The sequence below is a fragment of the Anser brachyrhynchus genome (assembly GCF_964034855.1).
Source record: "Anser brachyrhynchus genome assembly, chromosome: 7".
NCBI classification, from domain to species: domain Eukaryota; kingdom Metazoa; phylum Chordata; class Aves; order Anseriformes; family Anatidae; genus Anser; species Anser brachyrhynchus.
The window spans coordinates 22,607,975-22,629,027 of NC_137701.1; the positions used below are offsets into that span (position 1 = coordinate 22,607,975).

Here is a 21,053-nt window from a genome sequence, read left to right on the forward strand (position 1 = left end):
TCAAATTCTTTCATTAAAACAATATACATTTGCAGACTTCCAGGAACTCCTCCAAAACATTAGAAACAAAATGGGAGCTGAAGATTTCAAGAGTTACCAATACTAACGAGTGCTGTAAGTGGAGAGGAAAAGACCAAGAACATGTTTCTCTGCCAAGAAGCAGAGGCTAATAATATACTTTCATGACAGTAAAAAAAAAAAAAAAAAAAAAAGCATGCATGCTGCTAAAGGGGATACAAAGAGATGCATCATCAGGTCAAGGAGGCATTACTTGTGAAGCAGCACTGGTGTACATGAAAACACATTAAGAAAACATTTGTTAAGGACAGAATTTTGTGATACTTGAGGTGGGAAATATTAGAAATTTTGTTTCACAGCTGAGTTCAATTAATTATCTTGGAGGATACATAAGACAAACCACTCAATGGAAAATGTACAGTAAAAGTCTGAGAGAGATATCTTAAGTTCATTGCAAATGTTTTTGCAATTAACCAGAAAAAAAAATGTACAGATAGAAATGAAAAGGCTACTAAAGATATAAATGTATAAAAAATTGTAGGGTGAAAAAGGAAAAAACAAAGTACCTTTTGAAAAATAAATTGAATAGCAATTAGAATAACTGAAGAACCAAGTCTGGGAAAATGCACAGGCAAGCCAACATTTCAGAAGACAAAACATGGTAAACTCTTGAAGATGGATAGTAGAAGATGGGTCCAGAATGTTTATTCTGAGATCTAGAAATGCATTTGTTTCTAGTGCATATATGTAGAAATTAAGGCACATGGGTCCTAAAGTAAAGACAAAATTCACAAAGTGAAACATGCACTGAGCAAGAAGAGGAAGATATGAAAGCTAATGCTTAGCTACATAAAATCAGAGAATTTGGTGAAAAAGGACTAATGACCTCAGACTACTGTGAATGGGGGGTAAAGAAAACCAAAAAAGCCAAAATCCAAGATACTAGACAGGCTGACAGCTGAGTCTAATCTAGCCTGAATGAGAACTGGAGTGAAAATTCCTTCCTGTCCACACATCTGGTGTTATGTTAAACTTAAGCAAACAAACAAGGTACCCAGATGACTCCACTAGTGGCAGCAGTAGAATCTCCTGTCCAACACCCAATTGTCAGCCAAAGGCAAATCTTCAGACAACAAAAACAAAAATTCAGAGGTTCCAGAGGTATATTTTAAATGTCAAATGCAACTTAGGGGAATTTTTACTAAGCAGGGGGTAACCACTGAGAACTCTGAAGCCACCGCCTGATAGCATACAATTCAGCAGTATGAATTAGAGCATGCAACAAATAGCACATATTATATAAAGAGAGCAATTGCTAAGAAATGACCAAGCACTTACTAATTGCTATGCAGCTATTATTTTCCTTATAAAGGTATCACTAATACTTTAATTATTATATTTTAAAACTTTTCTTTGGATTGTAAAATGAAGCTGTTTATAATAAATAACTTTGTGAGACCTTCAGCAATTTAGTTATTCCATGCCTTGCTTCTCTGTATGAAAAAATTCGAACAGTATCTTATTGTTACTTATCCCACAATTGTGCTCTTGGTGACTAAAAGTACAAGGCATGCTGAAGACCAGAGTTTACAGAGAACCTGTCTGTCTCACTGAACAAGTCAAAGCAATTGCAAGAAAAGAAATCAGGAATTATTTTGCACTGTTGATAACAACAACAAAGGAAAATTATAATGGCAAGCCTGAAAATTTAAGCCTCATATGAACTTTACAATTCTATTTATGTCTAAGTAACATGCAGTAGGTGGATGGGAAAGTACTGTTTTTTCTGATATAGGGTGATATCCTACCACTCGAATTTACCAAAAAAAAAATCCTTCAGCTAAGAAAAATTTAAACCAGCTAGCATTATTTTAGTATACACAAAGGAGTTAAAAGCCATTTATTTCTCTTCTCAAAGATAATCCCTACTAATTGCTCCAGTCATGGAAATACATTCTGTGGGAAAGGATAATGAAGAATACTTGTCAGTTTGGTAATGTCATTATTTCACTGCACAATCCAAACAGTATAATCTGACCCATTCCCAGCATGCTGAGTATCAGGCTACAGAAAAGGAGCCGTGCATAAGCCACCCTGACCTTTCTTGCTAGTTTCTTCTGACCTTTCTGACCTCATTAGACTGCTGGGTAGGGAAGCCTAAATAAAGAAATAAAAGAGCTGTTGGGTACTCTTGATGGATTAGAAATAACAAGAATGCTTCTAGGACTTAAGTACTAAACCAGACCACTGAATTTTAATGTTTTTCAAGCAATCAAAAGGACAATATGGATGATGATGAAGAAACAGAGGTAGGGAGAAACAGATCGTTAAAGTATTTAAGTATGAATAATATGTTTCTTTGAAATTGTTCATCAGCGTCCTTAACCATTTATTCTGCTGTAATTTTAGGTGGCTGGATTTTTAAGGCTCCCTTTGAGTGAGAACAGATATTAAAAAACAATGGTCCCAGCACAGTTATTCTCATTAAGCATGAATATAACTTTAGCACCATGCTGAAAGAGGGCCTTAATCTCTACTGGCCAGATCTATTTAATGACTCCCTCAAATTCCCAAAGCAAGTAAGTAAACTCTAGAGCCTAGAATACAAGTCTCCAAAGCCCCCGCATCACCTTTCAACCACTACATCATATAATCAACAAAATGTGTATCTTAGACAAAAGAGAATAATTACTCTGAAAATGTTTATTCGTTAAATACTACACGCTTTCTCCAGTGGAATTAGTTAGGATTTTTAAACTAGCTCCCAATCCTGAAGTAGTTGACTCATGCCTTTTTTTATAACTTACTGTTATGTAAGTACTAATTACATAAATTATTATTTTTATTATTATTTAAAGCTAATACTACTGAGCAAAACTCTCAGAAAGGAAACCACAGCTCCACAGCTCACAACAGAAGCCCCACTACGAGAGAAATCCTGCAGTGGTTGTTCTAGTTGGAATAGGGGGCACACTTTTTATCTTCTTTTTCTCCTGTATTTCTAGCTTCTGGGGAGAAAAGTACTGTAAGGGAACTTATAGTCAGATAAATCTTTCGCACTCCTCTTTAATGCAATTTCTGGTTAAAAACTCTTGTACTGAACCACTGGAAGATTTTTAGAAGAGAATTTTTTTTTCTTCATATCCTTAACTACTCCTAAAACAAGACACTAGTAGATAGCCTGACCTCAGCCATGGTGTTCAGGCTTTATTATGCTATGCATTAAAATGCAGCCACTGTCATATAAAATTAAATAATGTCTGACTTAAAGACAAAACTAGCCCATTAGTTCCTGAAGTACTGGCTATGAGACGTGTTCAGTTGTTCTGCAGTTTTATAGATCCTGGCAGGGGAAAACTGTTACATTTGTGATAGCAGGGATCATCCCCTTCATCAGTTTAAAGCATTTGGTAAAGCTTTGTATGTCTTCCATCTCTCCGGTGCTAACCAAGCGCACATGCTTGCACTAAACCAGCACCATCAGAAGATGATGTATACTGCACAAATGCAGTAACTCATGAAAATACCTTAAAAACAAATGCCCAGCAGAAAATGCCTTAAAACAGCCACTGGATCCAGGTACTGATACAGCGCACAGAGCTCTTAGATGACACAGTCATTAGAAAAAACAGAATCAGATTTCGTGATCGCTGTATCTGGACAACTATTCCAGCTCAATGGAATCAACAATTTATGCTGTCTTTGCTGAAAGAAATTCAAATCTGGTAACATACAGAGAGGGGAAACCACCATGTCATGTAACAACGGCAGAATAAGCACTTCTAAAGCTATGTTAAATTAACTAGTTAACACAAAAGCCTTTACAAAAATTTTCATCAGTAATTCTGTGCAGATCCCCCTCTATCTAAGGTTAAACTATGAACCTCCTCAGCTTTTCCTTGTCTTGTAATTTGTTTATTCCTGTGAATTACCTACAGAAAGTTAAACTGCCATTTAAAAAGCACATGGAACAAACTTCCCCTCCAAAAAAAGGAAGGGCAAGGAGAAAATACTCCAAAAAGAGATTGGAAAACACAATCCGAAGATGAATAGGATAGCCACATGGTTATCATGTTATTTATTTATGCTATTATCTCTTGTATTAGATTATTTATTAAATAAAGCCTGGAAAAGGAAACCCCTTTCAAGTGATCTCTTACATAGTTCAGAAACCTAAATCCAAGTTCCAAAAGGAGATGGGGTGAGGAAACCCCACCCCTCCTCCACTTCTCAAATCAGAGCAACATGACAAAAGCTTTGTTTCTGACTGCAAGACTGTGACATATAGCAAGGAATCTGTAGTAGGCAGGAATGTCTTCCAGTGCCTGATGAAAACCCAGAACTTTAGATCCAATAATAATAACAAGTTTTGCAAGTTCAGTAACATTTAGGCATCTAGGAAATGAATTCCAGAAATCTGATGCATGTTTTCATGCTTACAGAAATAAATGAAGCATTTTGTTTATTAAAAGCCAATTTTTAAGTAAACTCAAGATTCTTATCAATTCACATGGTCACATCAGTTATCACATGCTCCCCTCTTATATGCTGTACTGTGAGAACCAAAAGAACAGGAGGGGGAAAGCTGTCTTATCTAAATGCCTATCCATCACAGTGAATGAAAATATGAACTCCTACACTCAGTGGCTGTGTGTTACCAGCAGGCAGAAGGGCTAGAGTCCAGAATGCTGCAAGAATTGGGTTCTTCTCTGGGGGGACAGCTTCAAGTCCTTTTCTTTATCCACGGATTTGACAGTAAGTGAAAGGCTCTCCTAGATGTTAGCTGTACAATAACAGATAAAAATCCTTCTTCTCTGTAAATGCTTTGCAGGTGACTCCTAAAGTTTCAGTCACGGAGTCTGCAAGACACATTTTCCACATAAAATGGAAATTTTGGCAATTGGCCCAATAGCATTGGGCCTACCTATCATCTGTAATTGCATTTTATGAACAATACCATTGTCTGCATTTGATCTAGGTTGCTTTGCAGGAGGAAAAAAAAAAAGCATCCTATTTCCATTTTCAACAAAACAAATAATAAAATATGACAAGATAAGGTCAGAAACTGGAGGTACCTACAGGTTAGGGCAAGTACTTCAAGTAAACTGAGGTAGGACACTGGTTCCTTAACAGTTCCTTTATTGTATCCTTTGTACCCTTGAGGTACAAAATACTGCTTTTACACAGAAGAGGTTGAACAATGTGACACAACGTTCTTTAACAGAAATTTGACAGAAGTACACAACTGAACAAAAAACCTTCATTATGTTAAAAATTATTGAGGCTTAGATTCCTCCACTGTGTACTTTTAAGAAATCCTAATACATCTTTCCTGTGAAATAAACATTAAAAATTTGAATTAAAATCAATTTCAATATAGAATTTTGCTACAGTTTGTTAACAGAAGATCAGTTTATCTATCACAAAAATGGAAAATCTCTGCATAAGAGGGAACTGAAAATCAGCTCCTCACTGAAATTCTTTTCTATTAGAATACCAACATTCAACTAGAGATTCAGATATCTGGTATGGTTACCTAAAGCATTTTAATACAGCATGAGGTAAAGGAAACAGGAATAAACATCACTGCGTTTAGGGCATCGGTTTCAGAGATCTCTGATGTTATGCTCTGAAGGAATGATTGAGGGGGTTCTACATGTTTTGCACATCTATTAAATGTCAAACTTCTCTACAGATTTGGTACTGATAATTAGTCCTAGCTAAGCCACCTCTGATCTCTAAAACCCACTGAGAGTTAATGAAGTCAAGAAAGAATTCACCAGAACCCCAAAAAGAAAGTTACATGTACAGCATTACAATGTAGGTACTGAGCTTCATTCTCAAAAGTTGTTCAATAATGACTGTATGATTAAGCCTTACCTTGCAAGGTTTAATTGAATTATGACGAATAAATAAAGCTGAAATTGTTATTACACTTCAACACAAACATACCAGTCTTCTGAAGATTTTCAGAAATTTTTACATATACATCCCATCTGTCTAGAGAAGGGCACATGTTAACAGTGCCCTTACTCAGTTTGTCATGTAAATTACTTGGTACTTGAAAATTCCCCAAAAGCACCCTCTCTGATGCAGCCACTAAAGGAATATTTGTTTATTTACCTTTCTAAATCGCATTTTATATTGCAACCATCAGTGGAACAATGGTAATACCAAGGGTCACTTGGAAAGTTTTCCTGCAGTGTTTACCCATCTAAATTAATGGAGAACCCCTTAAGTAAACAAGACTGCTTCCTGTTGTGTGTGTTTTGTTTGCCTTTTTTTTTTTTTTTTAAATTATAATTCTACCTGACTGCATGCTAATCACGCAAATGAGCGGAGCACTCTTCTTTACATAATTTGAGTATAGCAAAAGAAAAATATTTCAATATTGAAAGTGTTATCCTTGCTTAAATTAATATTATGAGACAGTTATAATCAATTTCTCTTCACTTGTACACTACAAATGAGGAAAGCTGGGCCAAGTGAGCCTTCATTAAGCGGTATACGTCCTCTTCACTGCAGAAACTCAACACATAATCAAAAATCAGACAGAACATGATTTAAGGCTCTAGCTACTCTATCAGCTCTCAGTTGCCTTCAATAATGTGTGAGAAAGATAATCCAGGTAAGGTAAAAAGAAACTATATCCCAAGTTCATTTTAGGCTATAAAAACAACCAACAGGAAAAAGCGATCAGTAACCGCTGTCATGGAACATGCCTATGTGTGCATGCCCACACGATACAGTGCCGTACCTAAGCCTGACAGCTACGCTTAGATCCACAGTCATTTGTGAAAAGCCAGGTTTGGTGTCTGCTTTCACATCACGGTTTCAGGCCTTTCAGGTAAGAATTAACTATTCTTATGCTTTCTAGTTTTTCCTTCATCAATACGTGTAACATTTAAAAATCACATTCTAATAACAAACACCTGAAAAGACATAATAATGATTGTACAGATTTTCTAGTATCTGAGAAAAACTTACAACAAATTATGAACGTGTTATCTGAGAGATCTTTTTTTTCCCTCTTCTTTCCTTTTCTAATTAAGCATTTTAAATTACTTTGTGAAGTTCTTATAATACTATACTGATTACACACAGTTCTTTGAACACATTTACTACTTTTGATGTGTTGGCTAGCTCTTTGTGCTTGAATAAATCATGTCCATTACTTCCAGTCCTCGGAAGAAATAAATTACATCATGATGTGACAAATTAAAATACAAGCTTTGGAAGTACCTCTTCAGAAAACTTTGTTTCCTTTTCCAGAATATTAAACAGCTTATACTTTTGCAAGCAAGTGAAGAAAGATGCAAATATGCAACAATTAATTCATTTACAAACAAAGACAAGTACTTAGGAACATTTTTCCTCTATAAATCTAATTACAGTGGAAGCTGTTGATGTATATTAACCCAAAAGCTTTTAGAATTAATTTTAAGCAATTTTAAACAAATTTGCAGCTGGAAATTGGAATATCTTCCCTAATGCTGTTCTAAAATTGCTGATAAAAATCTCTGTAGATGTAAAATATAACATATTTTGTACCATCAAATGGTAGAAAACTGAAACTAGGTCTGCGTAATTGTATAGATAGATGCATGTGAATAACTGCTACTGTACTACTGACCTTGTGATCTCAAAGAACGGCAGTTTCTCTCAGGAGATTTTTAGACCTCTGAAATCATGTTTTCAGTCTGTAGACATTTCCTTAATCTGTCCTTAAAAAAATGAAATTCATGTCTCATTACTGTTAAAATGATACCAACAAACATTTAGAATTTCTACCGAAGTATTACTGATGCCCTATACAAACTCACAGAATAAACAGCAAATTCGGGTTTTTTTCAACAGAACTAATTAACATGAGGAAAAAGATTTCAGAAGAGCATGTGAGTCACATGTATGAGTAAGTCATACAAGTTATTTAACCAAAATATTAATTTAAGATTGATCTAAATTATTGAATATCTCATATAATGTATTTCAGAAGGAACAGATGTGACTTTTTATTTTAAATGAGTGTGAAACCTTTGAGCACATAGCCAGTGTGCATATTTGGGTTCTGGTATACACTAGGCACTTCTGCTCAGACAGAACAGGAAGACTGAACACCTAAGCATCTTTGCACTGAACAGAACAAAATTCAGTAACAGCAAGGACAATTAAACATTAATCTTGCTTACCAAGGCAGGTGACAGACTTGCCATCTGTTGAAGTACTTAAAGCAATGTTTATTATCTTTCTAAAATCCATTTTTGCATATATGTTTTGAAAAAAAAAAGTCCTTAATCCGTATTGTACGCTTGTGCATGAGGCTATGGTAAAGGGAGAAGAAGGGAACAGGAGCACAAGCCAGTGACAGTTCTGACTTTGCAATTACAGGTACTAAACTAGTTTACTAGCTTGCATCACTTTCCATTTTGCCTCATAACACTTGTGATCATGCTTGAAAATAACTTCATAACTTGGTTCGGTATTTCAGCTCAACTTGCAGAGGATCAGAAAGGAATATTCATTTCAACATATCTGAACTCAGAATCTGGTTTCAATGGCTTGACTGATCATTTCTCACCTTCTTCTGCGGCACTGAAAATTGAGAACTGCTGGAGACAAGCTCATGGCCAGACAAAGTGAGAGGCATTGCATTTGTGCCTGGAAGGTGTTCTGTACTCATTGCTAGTTCATAACAACATGATTGTTAAGAAACTATGATACAGACTCCAGATAGACCTCTGACACTTTCCATATCCTCCCTCAGCACAAGGCATGCTCTGCTAGCTGTCACTCTTTGGACATACAATTTCTACTGTGTCCTTATCTTGCCAATTCGTCTTTACCTCAACAATCTTGACATGTCTGGATATTGAGCTTCAGTGGTACAACTGATAAATACCATACTCTATTTAAGGCATGCTTATGATTTTTTTTAGGATCAAAATAATTTAGAAAATAAGTTTTTGATCATGATACAAGAAGTTCAGATGATAATTAAAGCCTGTGTCATAAAGGCAAACTAAACTACATCAGCCCCCAAAAGCATTAAGAACTCTCTGTTGTTACACAAAGTAATTGATATTTCTTCCCAATACTGCTGCTGTGTTCATGTATCACAGTGTCACAGTGTAGGGAAATGGATACAGTGCATGCAACTCCGTCTTTTTAGAGCAAGAAAGAGGTTAACAAGCAAACATATATATATATATACTGAGATATGCAAACAAATTAGTCAGTAGCTAATCTAATAAAACATGACCAAAGCAATGGAGAGAAGCATGCCAGGCAGCATGGAACACACTGAAGAGGTTTTATAACTTCAGAGCAATAAACAGGGCTACAAAAGATGCACAGGCAGAAAGGGGAAAAGAAAATTCAGGAGAAGTCAAGAAGTGGTTCCAGCATCAGCTGCCAGAGGCATATGACTTTGTGCACGTGAATAATTTAACATCATTTGCTGCCAGTGGGACAGTAGGGATTGCAAACAAGGACAGTTAGGGATCTATATAGCCCCCACCTCAACCTCTAGTAAGTCGGTATTTTTGCTTTCTTGTCCTTAATTTCTATTAAACTTTAAGATTCCTACAAACTACAGAGAAAATACATTAAATATTTCAAAGTGGAATAGGGTTTTTCTCTAAATAACAACAAAGTCCACCAAATAAAAAACATCAATGCAAATCCTTTCTCTGAAAACCTATTTTAACAATTTTTTCTGAAAATCATAGTTCTAATCAAATCACAACAGTTAATGACTTAATTAGTCACATGCTCTAGCCCAACACTTACCTTTCTATATTAATCTAATTGTTTGAAATATGTATTTAAAAATGTCAACTCAAGCTTCATTTCAAATGTCACAAACTCCTCTCATCTGGTGGCTTTTTTCCAAACACTCTGCACTATATTCTCATTTTTTTTGAGAAGCCAGAAGTATGCTTTTGACACTGACTCAATGCCCAATAGTTTGAGTAAAGTTTATTCATACAGTAGGCTAGTGATTTGTGTCTATTCCACACTAATCACTCAAAACTAAGAATACTACATGCGTAAAACAATGTGTAAAAGATGAAAAGCAGCAGCAGTCAATAGGTGTGCTTCATTTAAAAAAAAATCACAAACTTTCTCACTTTTTTGGTAGAATGTAGGTCACCTACAGTTTCCATAGTAACTGCTGCTGAACCGCTCTACAGATGACCACTGCCTATGGTTGCTTTCATCGCTAGCAGGTGGTTTACAAATACAGTTATGCCTTAGTTAGAATGAGAAAGAGCTAAAAGAAGTGTTTGGAATTGCCCTTAATTTGCTTTCAAATATAACTCCTGCTTTAACATTTTCAAAAGCATTACCTAATAGCCTTCAATAGATAAACTACCCTCACTAACCTGTTGGAAAATGCACAAAAACTTTCAGTACTAAAAACTTACTCTTTGTCTCCATCAAGCCTGGACTCTCAAAACTGGAGGCAATCAACTTCACAAGTTTATGAAAAATATTTATACAGCAATCCACTGAACATCAGTAACACAGGAAGTTCAAAAAGGACTCACAAGTAGCTTAAGCTGTCTTTGATAGGCACACAGCAAATTCTGAAACTGTGTATTCAGTACACATTGCAAGTGGGAGTTAAAGACTTGGCAGAGTATTACCTTGCACGCAACCACACAGCAAAACCCAGTGATATAACAAGAACCATGGATAAGAAAGGTTAAAGCCTCACTGGGGAGGAAGTGGTACAGGACTAAGTCAAACTGGTGGTGAAAATCCTTTTCTTACCACTATTACTCCAGGGCATACAGAGTTGACGATGAATTAATTAAAATACAAAGACCCTATATTACAAAAAGACACTAATTGGCTTTGACAGGGAATTGGGAAGTAACAGGACAAGTCAATGCCCTTGACCAACCACAAGCTGTTTCCCCCTTTAGAACAGAGTCATTTCACTATATTATGAGCTCAGACTGAACCAGATACTTATCATTAGTTAAAGGTATTATGAACGCTCTTAAGGTTCAGGGTCTGGATGCTACACACATGCCTTAATGCTACTAGTGCTACAAATGCATTGTGGTGGGCTAGAATCAGTATTCACGTACACAATTAGAACACCAAAAATGTTACATATTCAATGACCAGAAGAATGACAATCAGTAGCGTTGAATGGCATCGAGGAGACTGTTTCTGATATTTTGTCAGTCTCGGACCTTAATTACTTAAATACTACAGTTAATAGAATTGTGTGCATTTCTAAGATTAACAGAATAGCATCTTAGCACCTGTCAACTTTAGCAGTTTAGCAAGCAAAAATGATAGCCTCTTCAGCTGCTATTGCCAGAAGTGCAAATCGCTGACGTGCAGGAGGTGCCCTTGAAAGACAGCACTGCTGAAGAAGAACTGTGTCATAAACAGTTTCTTGGAGTTCTGATAGACCACAACCAAGAATAGTAGGCATATTTTCCATTTTTTAATATCTCTATTCAAAGCAAATGTGTAGGAGAAAGGTAGGAATCTTCCGCAAATTTGTGTGAGGCAGGCACTTATAGATCTTACTGATCTGCTTGTTTCTCTCATTGCACAAGTTGCATAACTACCTTCCTAACATATCGCACTCTACCTTACCTACTATCTATCTGATCAGATATAAAGCTCTCCTCTAGCAGGAAGTTCCAACTGAAAACAAAGAATTAACTCACATGTCTCAGGAGGTACTCAGCATCCTAGTACTTTATTCATATTTCCCGGTCTTAAATAATGTATTCCTTACACAAACAACGTAATTTGTTAAAAGCACTAAATCTAACTTGCTTTAAGTTTCAAACCATCTTTAAAGACTGGTATTAAAAACTTGTAAACCAGTATAAAATGCAGAATACGTACTAAACGCATGAAATGAAAAAATGGTACTAAATAAGAAAAAGGAGGCTATTATAAGAGTCTTTCGGAAGCTTCATTTGCTTTGTAAGAGCACATAAAGAAAATCCAAGGGAAGCTGCTGAAGGGCCATTGGGACTCTCAGTAGGAATAAAAGCTAGCGTTAGGACAGAGCAGCCTTGAGAAAGAAAGCATAAAGAAAAATTTTCAGGCAAAAATGAAGCTATTAGAAGTTATAAACTGGTAACAGAAAAATCCATTTTCCTTCTTTTATGATTTGATTCATCAACGATTTCCCTACAGAATTTAATGTAATAGTATCAGACCACCCTCAGCTTTCACTAGCATCAAAATGTCATAATGTTTCCTCATGTCTGAGAAGCAAGACTGCTACTTTTAGTACCCAAGACACCTAAGTTTTCACCTTTAGGAAACACATTGTAAAATTCTGGTATTATTTGTTGAAGACCATGGAGCAAGACTGCATTAAAATAAAGCCCATCTACAACATCTACAACATGGTTTCTCCAGAAGAGAATGTTGGGTAAGACTAGATCAAATGCAAATTTAAAATCAGTTGAAAAGAAGAACTGACATTAAAGATTATGGGTTTAGGTACATTCCTCTTCATCATGAAAGTCACAGTCATTATGATTTCATGTTTTTTAAAATTCTATATACATGTCACAGGTGAGAGAAAACAGACCTTACATTCTATGTGTATAAATGATTTTCATTTATCTGTAAAATTACTGAAGTTATTTTGCAGATTAGAACAGCATCTGAAGACAGCAACTACTATAAAAAGTACAGAACTAGTGCCTTGGATTGTACCCAATATACTACTTAATTGTTACTATAATTTTTATTCTGCATCATAAATCAAGGACAAAATCCAACCATCAAGTTTAATTTTTAGCAAACCTCACAGAGAAGAGATCAGCAAATCTCGCTTCATATATCACATTACTGTCATTCTGAACTAGGAATGCCAGGCAGTACATAACATACTCCTGAGTGTGGACCAGGGCTTACACATCTGCAAGGCGCCTTTCTCTAACAAAAACAGAACAGAACTGGAAGTGCTACAAAATCCCAATCAACATTTTCCAGTAATTTTCTGATGTGTTTTTAAAATATGTTCTGCACAGTAATGTAGTGAAAGAGGATGAGTCACTTTTACTGACTAAGAATTTACAAACTGCTAGAGCATTAAATTCCTTTGATCTTGATAAAACTGGTTTATTCTCATTTTGTTCATTAGCCTTCCCTCTTTTCCCAGTTATGAGACAGCCAATCTGTGGCCCTTTCTGCAAGCTGACATATTTGCCAAGGAAAATCTGTTACCGGCGCTTTCTTGCTCTTAATAAAAAAACATCCTGTTGCTTGTCAAACTCCTCCTGCCTCAGGGAACCTCTTCCTCTCTTTTAGTTCATATATGATATGATCAACAAGCTGTTTTTCCACACCAAAAGCTATTAGCTCCTCTCTGTACTTCTAATAATTGTTCACCTGTGGATTATGACCACTCTCTTTATTCTCTTACAGTCCAGAAAGTCATTTTCTTGTTCTTCTCTACTCCCACCTTTTTTTTTTTTTTGACTCCCACTTGATGAAATTCCATCATCAGTCCCTAATACTATTTTGCTGATGATCTGCAAAATTGCCAAAGAATCTCAGAAAGCAACCTGCTATGTAGCTTTGAGCCACATCCTAGGTACATTCCTTTTAGTGTTAACATGGTAATGTAAATATCCATGTGATTTGAAAAGTAAGAATGTCTTAAGTTATAAATTATCACTAATTTTCCAGAAAGTTATTCAGGAACTGTAACAGGGTTATTTTCTCAACTGTTCTATCTAAGAAATTACTGTACATGGAGTCTGCCACAAGCAGGTATCCCTATTTAGGCAAAGATTCAATTACAACACTGATCAGTGAAAAACATCCCTGTGTTCACTCTACTATGTTGATGGAAAAATATTATACAGTCCAAAAAATATTTCAGCTCTTTATTCTTATTCTTTAACAATCAAAAATCATGGTTGTCATAGAAACTGTAAAAACTGAAGTCAGTCAGGACATAACAACGAGATAATGGAAAGTGTCTGCTGGCTCAGGTTTTCATGTTGGAAATGCCTCAGTAAATTTACCTGGGGAGTCAAGTAGTTCCACAGTTTAACACAATCTTATAATGACAGGTATGATTACTGTTTTTAAGAATCTGGTCAGAGTTCGGAAAACATTAGTATTACTCCTGCTCTACACATTGGTTGTAGCAAATGCACAAAGACTGTTCCAAAAAAAAAAATCGGTACAAGCCTCTGGGTTAAGGGGACAGAATTTCTTTGATCCAGTGTCTGAGATATCCTGGAGGGACTTTTGGCCAACATTCTCAACATTTCAAAGATCCCATTTGTAGCTTTGTTAACGGAGGCAAATCAAACATCACGTTAGAAACACACATTGCCACTAGCTTCAGTCTCTTACATGCTCTGTTCAAAAAAAGAAGTAAGCTGCAAGGCTCTAGCCCAACCGAAGACGGTCCAGCTCCATGTAAAACACTTATGTTCTTCTCATGCAACACAAAAATCAGTAAAATAAAACTCTACTCTTAACTAATAAAGGCTACAAGAGCCATTTGCTCTCCACCTCCCTGAGCCACATCACAGACCAAAATCCACACATAAGAGTGCGAAAGAGTTTACTGCAACAAGGTGACACTTGGTAATTATTAATTGACTGGAGCGCCTTATTGCAACCATTTGCCCTTTAAGCAGAGCCCAACCTCACAAAAAAAAATAATCCTAATACATAGAAATATTGTTAGGCTATCCCCAGTGCAGGTGAACAAATCAAGTAGTTTAACCATGAATAATCTGAAAAGCAGCAGTGTGAATGTAGAAGTATTCAGATGTTTTAAAAAACTAGAAAGCCTTGCATTGAGTTTTATGGAGAAATTTGAGGGGCTTTCATTTTCTTCTTTGTTTTTCACATGGTTTCCTTAAACCATTTTCATTCTGTAGCTTTAATTTATTCTTTCAAATAATTAGGTGCATATATTTTGAATAGACAGCAAACAAACATGCATTGGTTTTCCCTATGCTTTCCTAAAATTACCTTAATTTTTTTTTATATTACTACAGGAAAAGCATCTAAAAGCATTCCCTGTGCTCCCTGAGCATGAATGTGCATGAACACATACAGGCAGAAAGACTGAAGTATTGAAGAAGTGTTCAGCTCTGTTTTATCATGACTGCATTGAGCACTTTCCAGACTTGCGTCTTACACATCTTCACTGACCCTCCTTGCTTAGGGATTATATTTAGTGGAAAGTCTGTAGTCTGCAACATGCTTCAGCAATCTACAGAAGGTTAACTGACATTAGAGCAACTTTCCCAGCTGCATCTGAGATTAAGTTTGGGCCTGCACAAATCAACCTGTCAACCTCTCTACCCATCAGTTTAGAAGAAAGTTCTGATTTAAAACAAAATGAAATCCTGCTTCCAGTAAAATGAAAAACAATTAATGAGTGAAAGAGTAAACTTTCTTCAAGGGACTAAGAAACAAACACCATTCACCTTTCCTTTCCAAGAATGTCATGAATTAATTTGTTTGCTGCATACATAGCACAGGCTTCTTACACATATATAAGTACAAAAACATACTTTTTCAAACTATACATATATGTAGTTTACATACATGTATAGTACACATACACTGTTATGCTTTTTGAATACTATAAATTTGTACAAACATGTACACAGACATACACCTTTATTTACTGAAGAAGGTACACTCACTTCCAAGGATGCCACTGGGGACATGAAAAGCAATAAAATGTTACTGCAATCATTAAATGCTTTGGATATGCCCGACAATTATTTTTGATTAAAATATGCAACCACAGGAAAAGAAATAAAAAGATTAATGTAAAATGTTGAGTATTAATTATTAACAGCAGTCTTAATCTATATGCAGCTTATGAAATACTGTTAGAATATTACATTTGACTATCACAAAGAATTTTTATGTACTGACAGGGATTACGGGAGCTCATGGCATAACAGAGGATTTTTTAGATTGCAGTTGTGTCTCAGCAGTCCCTTGGAGATGCAATGAATCTGCGTATGTACTGATAAAGAAGAGTGAGAAGAATTTATATGAATCTTTTGAGATTTTGCTGAACAGCACAGTGGCTTTGGGCACACAGTAGGAGCTCAGACTTCAGGGAACATGTGTACAGAATAAACACACCACCACACAGAGTGGGCTGAGGACGAAAGAATCCGACACTGATCTCACATGAGGTTAGAGCTAATATACTTTACATATTATAAAAGCCTATTGTTGTGCATATAACATATGCTAGCAAGGATATAGTTGTATACAGCAGCAAAGCACGTTTTCATGTTTTGCCCTTTATTCAAATATTACACGATCCAATCCTGCAACTTTATCACACTATTTTTATTTGTACATAATCTTATTTATTTCAACATATATGCATCTAGAGATCTTAGTCTGTTAATAAATTTTGACATCTTGGTTTTGCAGAGACTGGTGACTGACAGAAAGTAAAAACAATAGAAAACGGGAATCTGAAAACCACTATTACCAGTACCTGCTTGAAAAGAAATGTTCTGATACAAAATATGCAACTCCAGATCCTTTTGTAAGGAAAAATCTTATGTAAGTAGTAATCTGTTGCTGTGATCATTCCAATACAAACATTCTGCCCAGAAAATAAGTATACTTTCAAAAACAATGGCTGCTAGGAAAATTGGGAAAATAAAGCAGTGTATATCATATCATCGTATAGGGCTTACAAGGTTTTCTTTGAGGAAACAAACAGGAAAGTAATCCCAAGTACCTCATCTAATTTACAGGAAGTATCGCATTGTCTGGGACTACAGGCCTGATTCTCCACCACCCAATACAAACACCACTGTAAAAAGGATATGTGGCTTCTATTTTAACTCTACTATATTGTCCAAGATTCAGCTATGGAGAGACATGCTCCTTAAATTCAAACCTTGTTATTTATTTCTGCTTTACAAAGAACACTTTAATCAGTTTATTTTGTGATTTATAAGTGTGTTGTAGCAGTCAGGGATTGTTTTTGTGGGTGGTTTTGTTGGTTTTGTTTGTTTGTTTTGTGTGTGTGTGTTTGTTTCCCTAACAGAAACATTACAAAGCAGTTACCCAAACTGAGTTGTATTAAAGAAATACTGCCATTGCCTATAGAAACCACGAGCAAATAGGTTGTGGCTTTGTCAAGAATGAAACAAAATGAAAAACAACAAAAACCACACAACAATGGAAAATAAATGAAAGCTAAGCAAAATAAATGCATCTACATCATGCCCTGAAGCCTATTCACGCTAGACTAACGCGCTGGCAGACTGCCAAGTGGAAGAAATTCCAGACTGAAAACCGTATTGCTAGGCTGGAAGAGTTCAAGAGCCACCAGCAAGAGCCTCAAAAGACAATCAGAGCAGGGTAATGAGTTGCGGGGGGCGAGGAGGGGGTGGACATCTCACATCTACCTATGTCTTAGATCTTTATTCTTCTCACTATCATTCTAAATTCAGTGAGAAGCCTAGAGAAAACCTGGGCTTTTTGAAACCACTCTACTAGCTACCATCTGCATTCTGTTCTTCAAGTGTCTCATACAGACATCAGGTATGAATGTTATATCTTCTCCAAGAAAATTACACATTTCTTTCTCTGTTTACTCCTGTATAGAGTAGAAGAAAAAGACTGAGGGCTCTTTGGTTGCATTGGATCAGGTGACACAGGATGAGTGGTCATAGGGAGTAACTGTTACAGTACAAAAGTTAAGTTGCCTCTGAAACTCATTCTGACAGCTACTAATTTTTACAAAAAACAAACACACAAAACTGACTAGAGGAAAAGTTGTTTTTAAGAAAGAAGTATTTCCTCACAGTGTCAGCACTGAAATGCAGTAATACAGGGGGAAAAGAAACACACCTCAAATAAATCCAGGTAGTCTACATTGTATTTCTTCAGAGTAAGATAAACCTTTCTTAGCTGTTACAAGAAAAAAAGGATCATGCCACTTTAGTACTTACGGGTAAAATGATTAGAAGCTGATGGATGGACATTGCTTCCACTGTCAGCACTTTCACTGCTAGAAATGTCATCATCTGATTCCCACACACAGGAACAAGGTGAGGAGCCATCAACTTCTTCAAACTTCCTCTTTAAAATTCCACTCATTGCTGCAATGCTGTCACATGCACCTGTAGCAGGAACAGAGGCAATGAAGCATTGAAACATCTGCCTGCTGTCCAAGTCTTCAAATTCATTTAACATGCAGGAGTTTATATATAAATCTGATACTATCACCTTTAGTTAAATGGTTCTTTAACAAGAGTTTTTAAACAACTTTTGCAGGAAGAAGTCCAAAAGACATTCTGACTTTCTTACAGGCAGTCTTTTCTTCTTAAGACAGAAGGTAAATGCCACCTGTTTTCTACCAGCACATTCAAAGTACTGTAACTAATCTCATGCATAAAATTAAATAATAAATATTTCAATTTTGGAGCAAGCTTTGGCTAAGCATACAGTACACATAATCCAATATAGTTCAGTAGAAATGTGCCTTCATATAACATTTAAAAACTTAGTTGGCACCGAGTAACATTACATAGCAAAAATCAGTGTAGCCTACCAAATATAGTTCAGAAAGAAATGCTCAGCACTATCAAATGCCCATATTTTCAATTAGATTTCAGAGCATGAGATGCTTAGCATCTTGATAGGCCAAGCCCTGCAGACACAGTTCTGGCTCATTTTGCAATTTTAATTTATGCAGAAGTTTCTTGCAGAGCATTTATGAAATTAACATATGAGTAGTGGTACATACGTAGACTATTTCCATTCATATGGATAAAGTATCAAAGGACTGAAATTATCTTCGTGAACTTTGCTTCCTAATAATACTGTCCAAATATAGCCAGAGTCAGGTTGGCCACTCCTCACTGTTTCCCTTTGATTTATAATAGCTGACCTTCTTATCTCCATTTATGGAATAACAAGTAAAAAAAATCAAAATAATTTTAAAGCAATTCCTAGATCATCTTAACGCATCTGACAGGCTAAAACATTTTTTTCTATATCTTTAATTAAAAAAAAAAAATCTTAAATTTACTGTCACTATCATTACTGATTACATCCTTGTGAAGATGGAAAATTAATTCCTAGATCTTAATTTAAAAGTTACAGACAACATCTACACTCTGACTACTAATCAGTGGAAAGTTGCTGTAAATAGCTGTGGGGGGGTAAAAAAAAACAGGTTGCTGCTTGATGCTCTCAAGCATATAGTAGCAAAAAATCCCATTCCTCTGAATGCCACTTGTCTGCAGCTTCTATAAGCTGCCAATAAAATTTATTTCATAATGAAGTTGTTTTCCTCTACTAAGTTTTGTTCTACCTTTATGATGTGTCTAATTGAAAGAAAAGAATTTCAATATAGATGTGGAATGCTAAGATAATGCGACATAATGCTCAGAACAGATGCTGCATAACATGATCTTCACCACCGAACTTGTTTGACTGCAGAGCACACTAAAAATTAAATAACGAATACATTAGGTTCTAATACTGTCAGTCACTCAGGCAGTTTTAAATGCATATGCTTGTCTAAATCTTCTCAGCTTGTTTTACTATTTATGAAAAAACTGTTTTCCTGAAAGGGATTTCTTCAGGCTAAATGCACGACAAACACTACAGGCTTAGATCTCAACCTTTGACCTTTTGTCCAAAAAGGAGTTATCACATACTGCAGAAAAAGCATTTTAATTTTTCATCCTGAGGACAAGGAAAGGTGCATTCTGTATCATTTTGGAATGATAATGAAAAAAAAGAAAAAAAAACAAAACCTAAATTGTTAAGAATCACCCATTAATATAAAAAATACACTTTCAAAAGAAAAAAATTAAAAAGGAACAAAACCCAAACACACTGGAAACCTAGAAAAATGGAGAGGGGACAGAAAACCCCAAAGGATAGGGTCAGAAACAACTCCTTCAAACTGCCCTCTGTGTCCTCACTATATCTATTGCCAACCACCTTTTCCACTGCCTCCTGCAGTGCTTACAGCACTGAATTTGTGAAATCACAATTATTTCCATGGCAACTGCCTGCAATATCAAAACCAAAGGATTACAGCTTGACTGCAGAATAGGGTAAAGAAGCAGCTGGAGTGTGAGAAAGAAAATGCTTACACTCAAACATCTCAGTGAAGAGACAGAAGAGTGAGAAAAGGGCTGACAGAGTTTACTGTGCAAGCAAAACCTAGGTCAAATCCACGTCTAAGCACATTGAAATTGTGGCTACAGAGCCTTAAAGCCCAAAGAACCTCTGTCATTACTGCACTGTAAGGCAAACCTAATAGCTGTAATCATCACTAGCGTGCAGACCATCAGAAAGAGCTAATTTCATAGCCTGAGACGATTTCCAGACAAAAGCCCTTTTGCCAGACATTGTCTTCTGCAAGTATACTACACAGTGCCTAGATGACTAACATACATCTTGCCCCTCAGTAAAGCTGTCGCAGATGGTGACAGTCTCAGTCACCATAACTGTTTACAGCTAGTAGCAGCAAATATTTTTCACACCAAAGGGTTTTTACATTTCCTTGCGTTCAGCATAGCCTACATTTGCATCACGTGCCATGACCTGGCAGTAGTAAAGCCACTGTATTAGGATTTCTGGAACAAACCGTAAGAAATGATTCCCAGGATCCCTGAACGGATGGACAGAGTAGTTTTACACCCAGCTAGCTGATACAGATAAGCCAGAAGGTATGGGAACACTGCAGAAGATGAGTATCACCATGACACTTAAAGAAGGCATAACTATCCGTTTAAAAATGTATGTATAGTTATCACTGCTGCCCAATTTTTGTTCTGAATTTCTCTTGCGGGGAGATTATCTTATCAAGAAGGTTGCTTGACAAAGCAGTCGCGCTAAAATTTAGGTGTTGTCACTTGTCTAGGATCTGTTGATTCATGTCTCTGCAGGAAAATGCTAGATAGGGGAAAGATATTTACACAACTCAAGAGCTTGGATATCACACAGATAGATTACAGGGCATCTAAACCTGTTTGTACAGACTACGTACCAGCAGG

At 36.1% G+C, this 21,053-nt stretch overlaps 1 protein-coding gene across 19 annotated transcripts in view; it reads right to left on the reverse strand.

Annotated features, from left to right (window-relative positions):
- CSRNP3 (cysteine and serine rich nuclear protein 3) overlaps positions 1-21,053 on the reverse strand; it is a 102,130-nt gene that overhangs the window by 54,317 nt on the left and 26,760 nt on the right. For 14 of the 19 annotated variants that reach the window (XR_013954008.1, XR_013954009.1, XR_013954010.1 and 11 more), the window contains one exon: positions 17,988-18,158. The exons of 2 other annotated variants lie outside the window; for them this stretch is intronic. Coding sequence is in view for 11 of the 17 variants with exons in the window: in XM_080601260.1 (XP_080457386.1) it covers positions 17,988-18,158 (171 nt within the window). In the remaining 6 variants the exon portion in view is untranslated. Of the gene's footprint in view, positions 1-7,651; positions 7,743-17,987; positions 18,159-21,053 lie in introns of those variants that run through there. 3 more of the 19 variants (XM_080601267.1, XM_080601274.1, XM_080601268.1) reach the window with 2 other exon arrangements.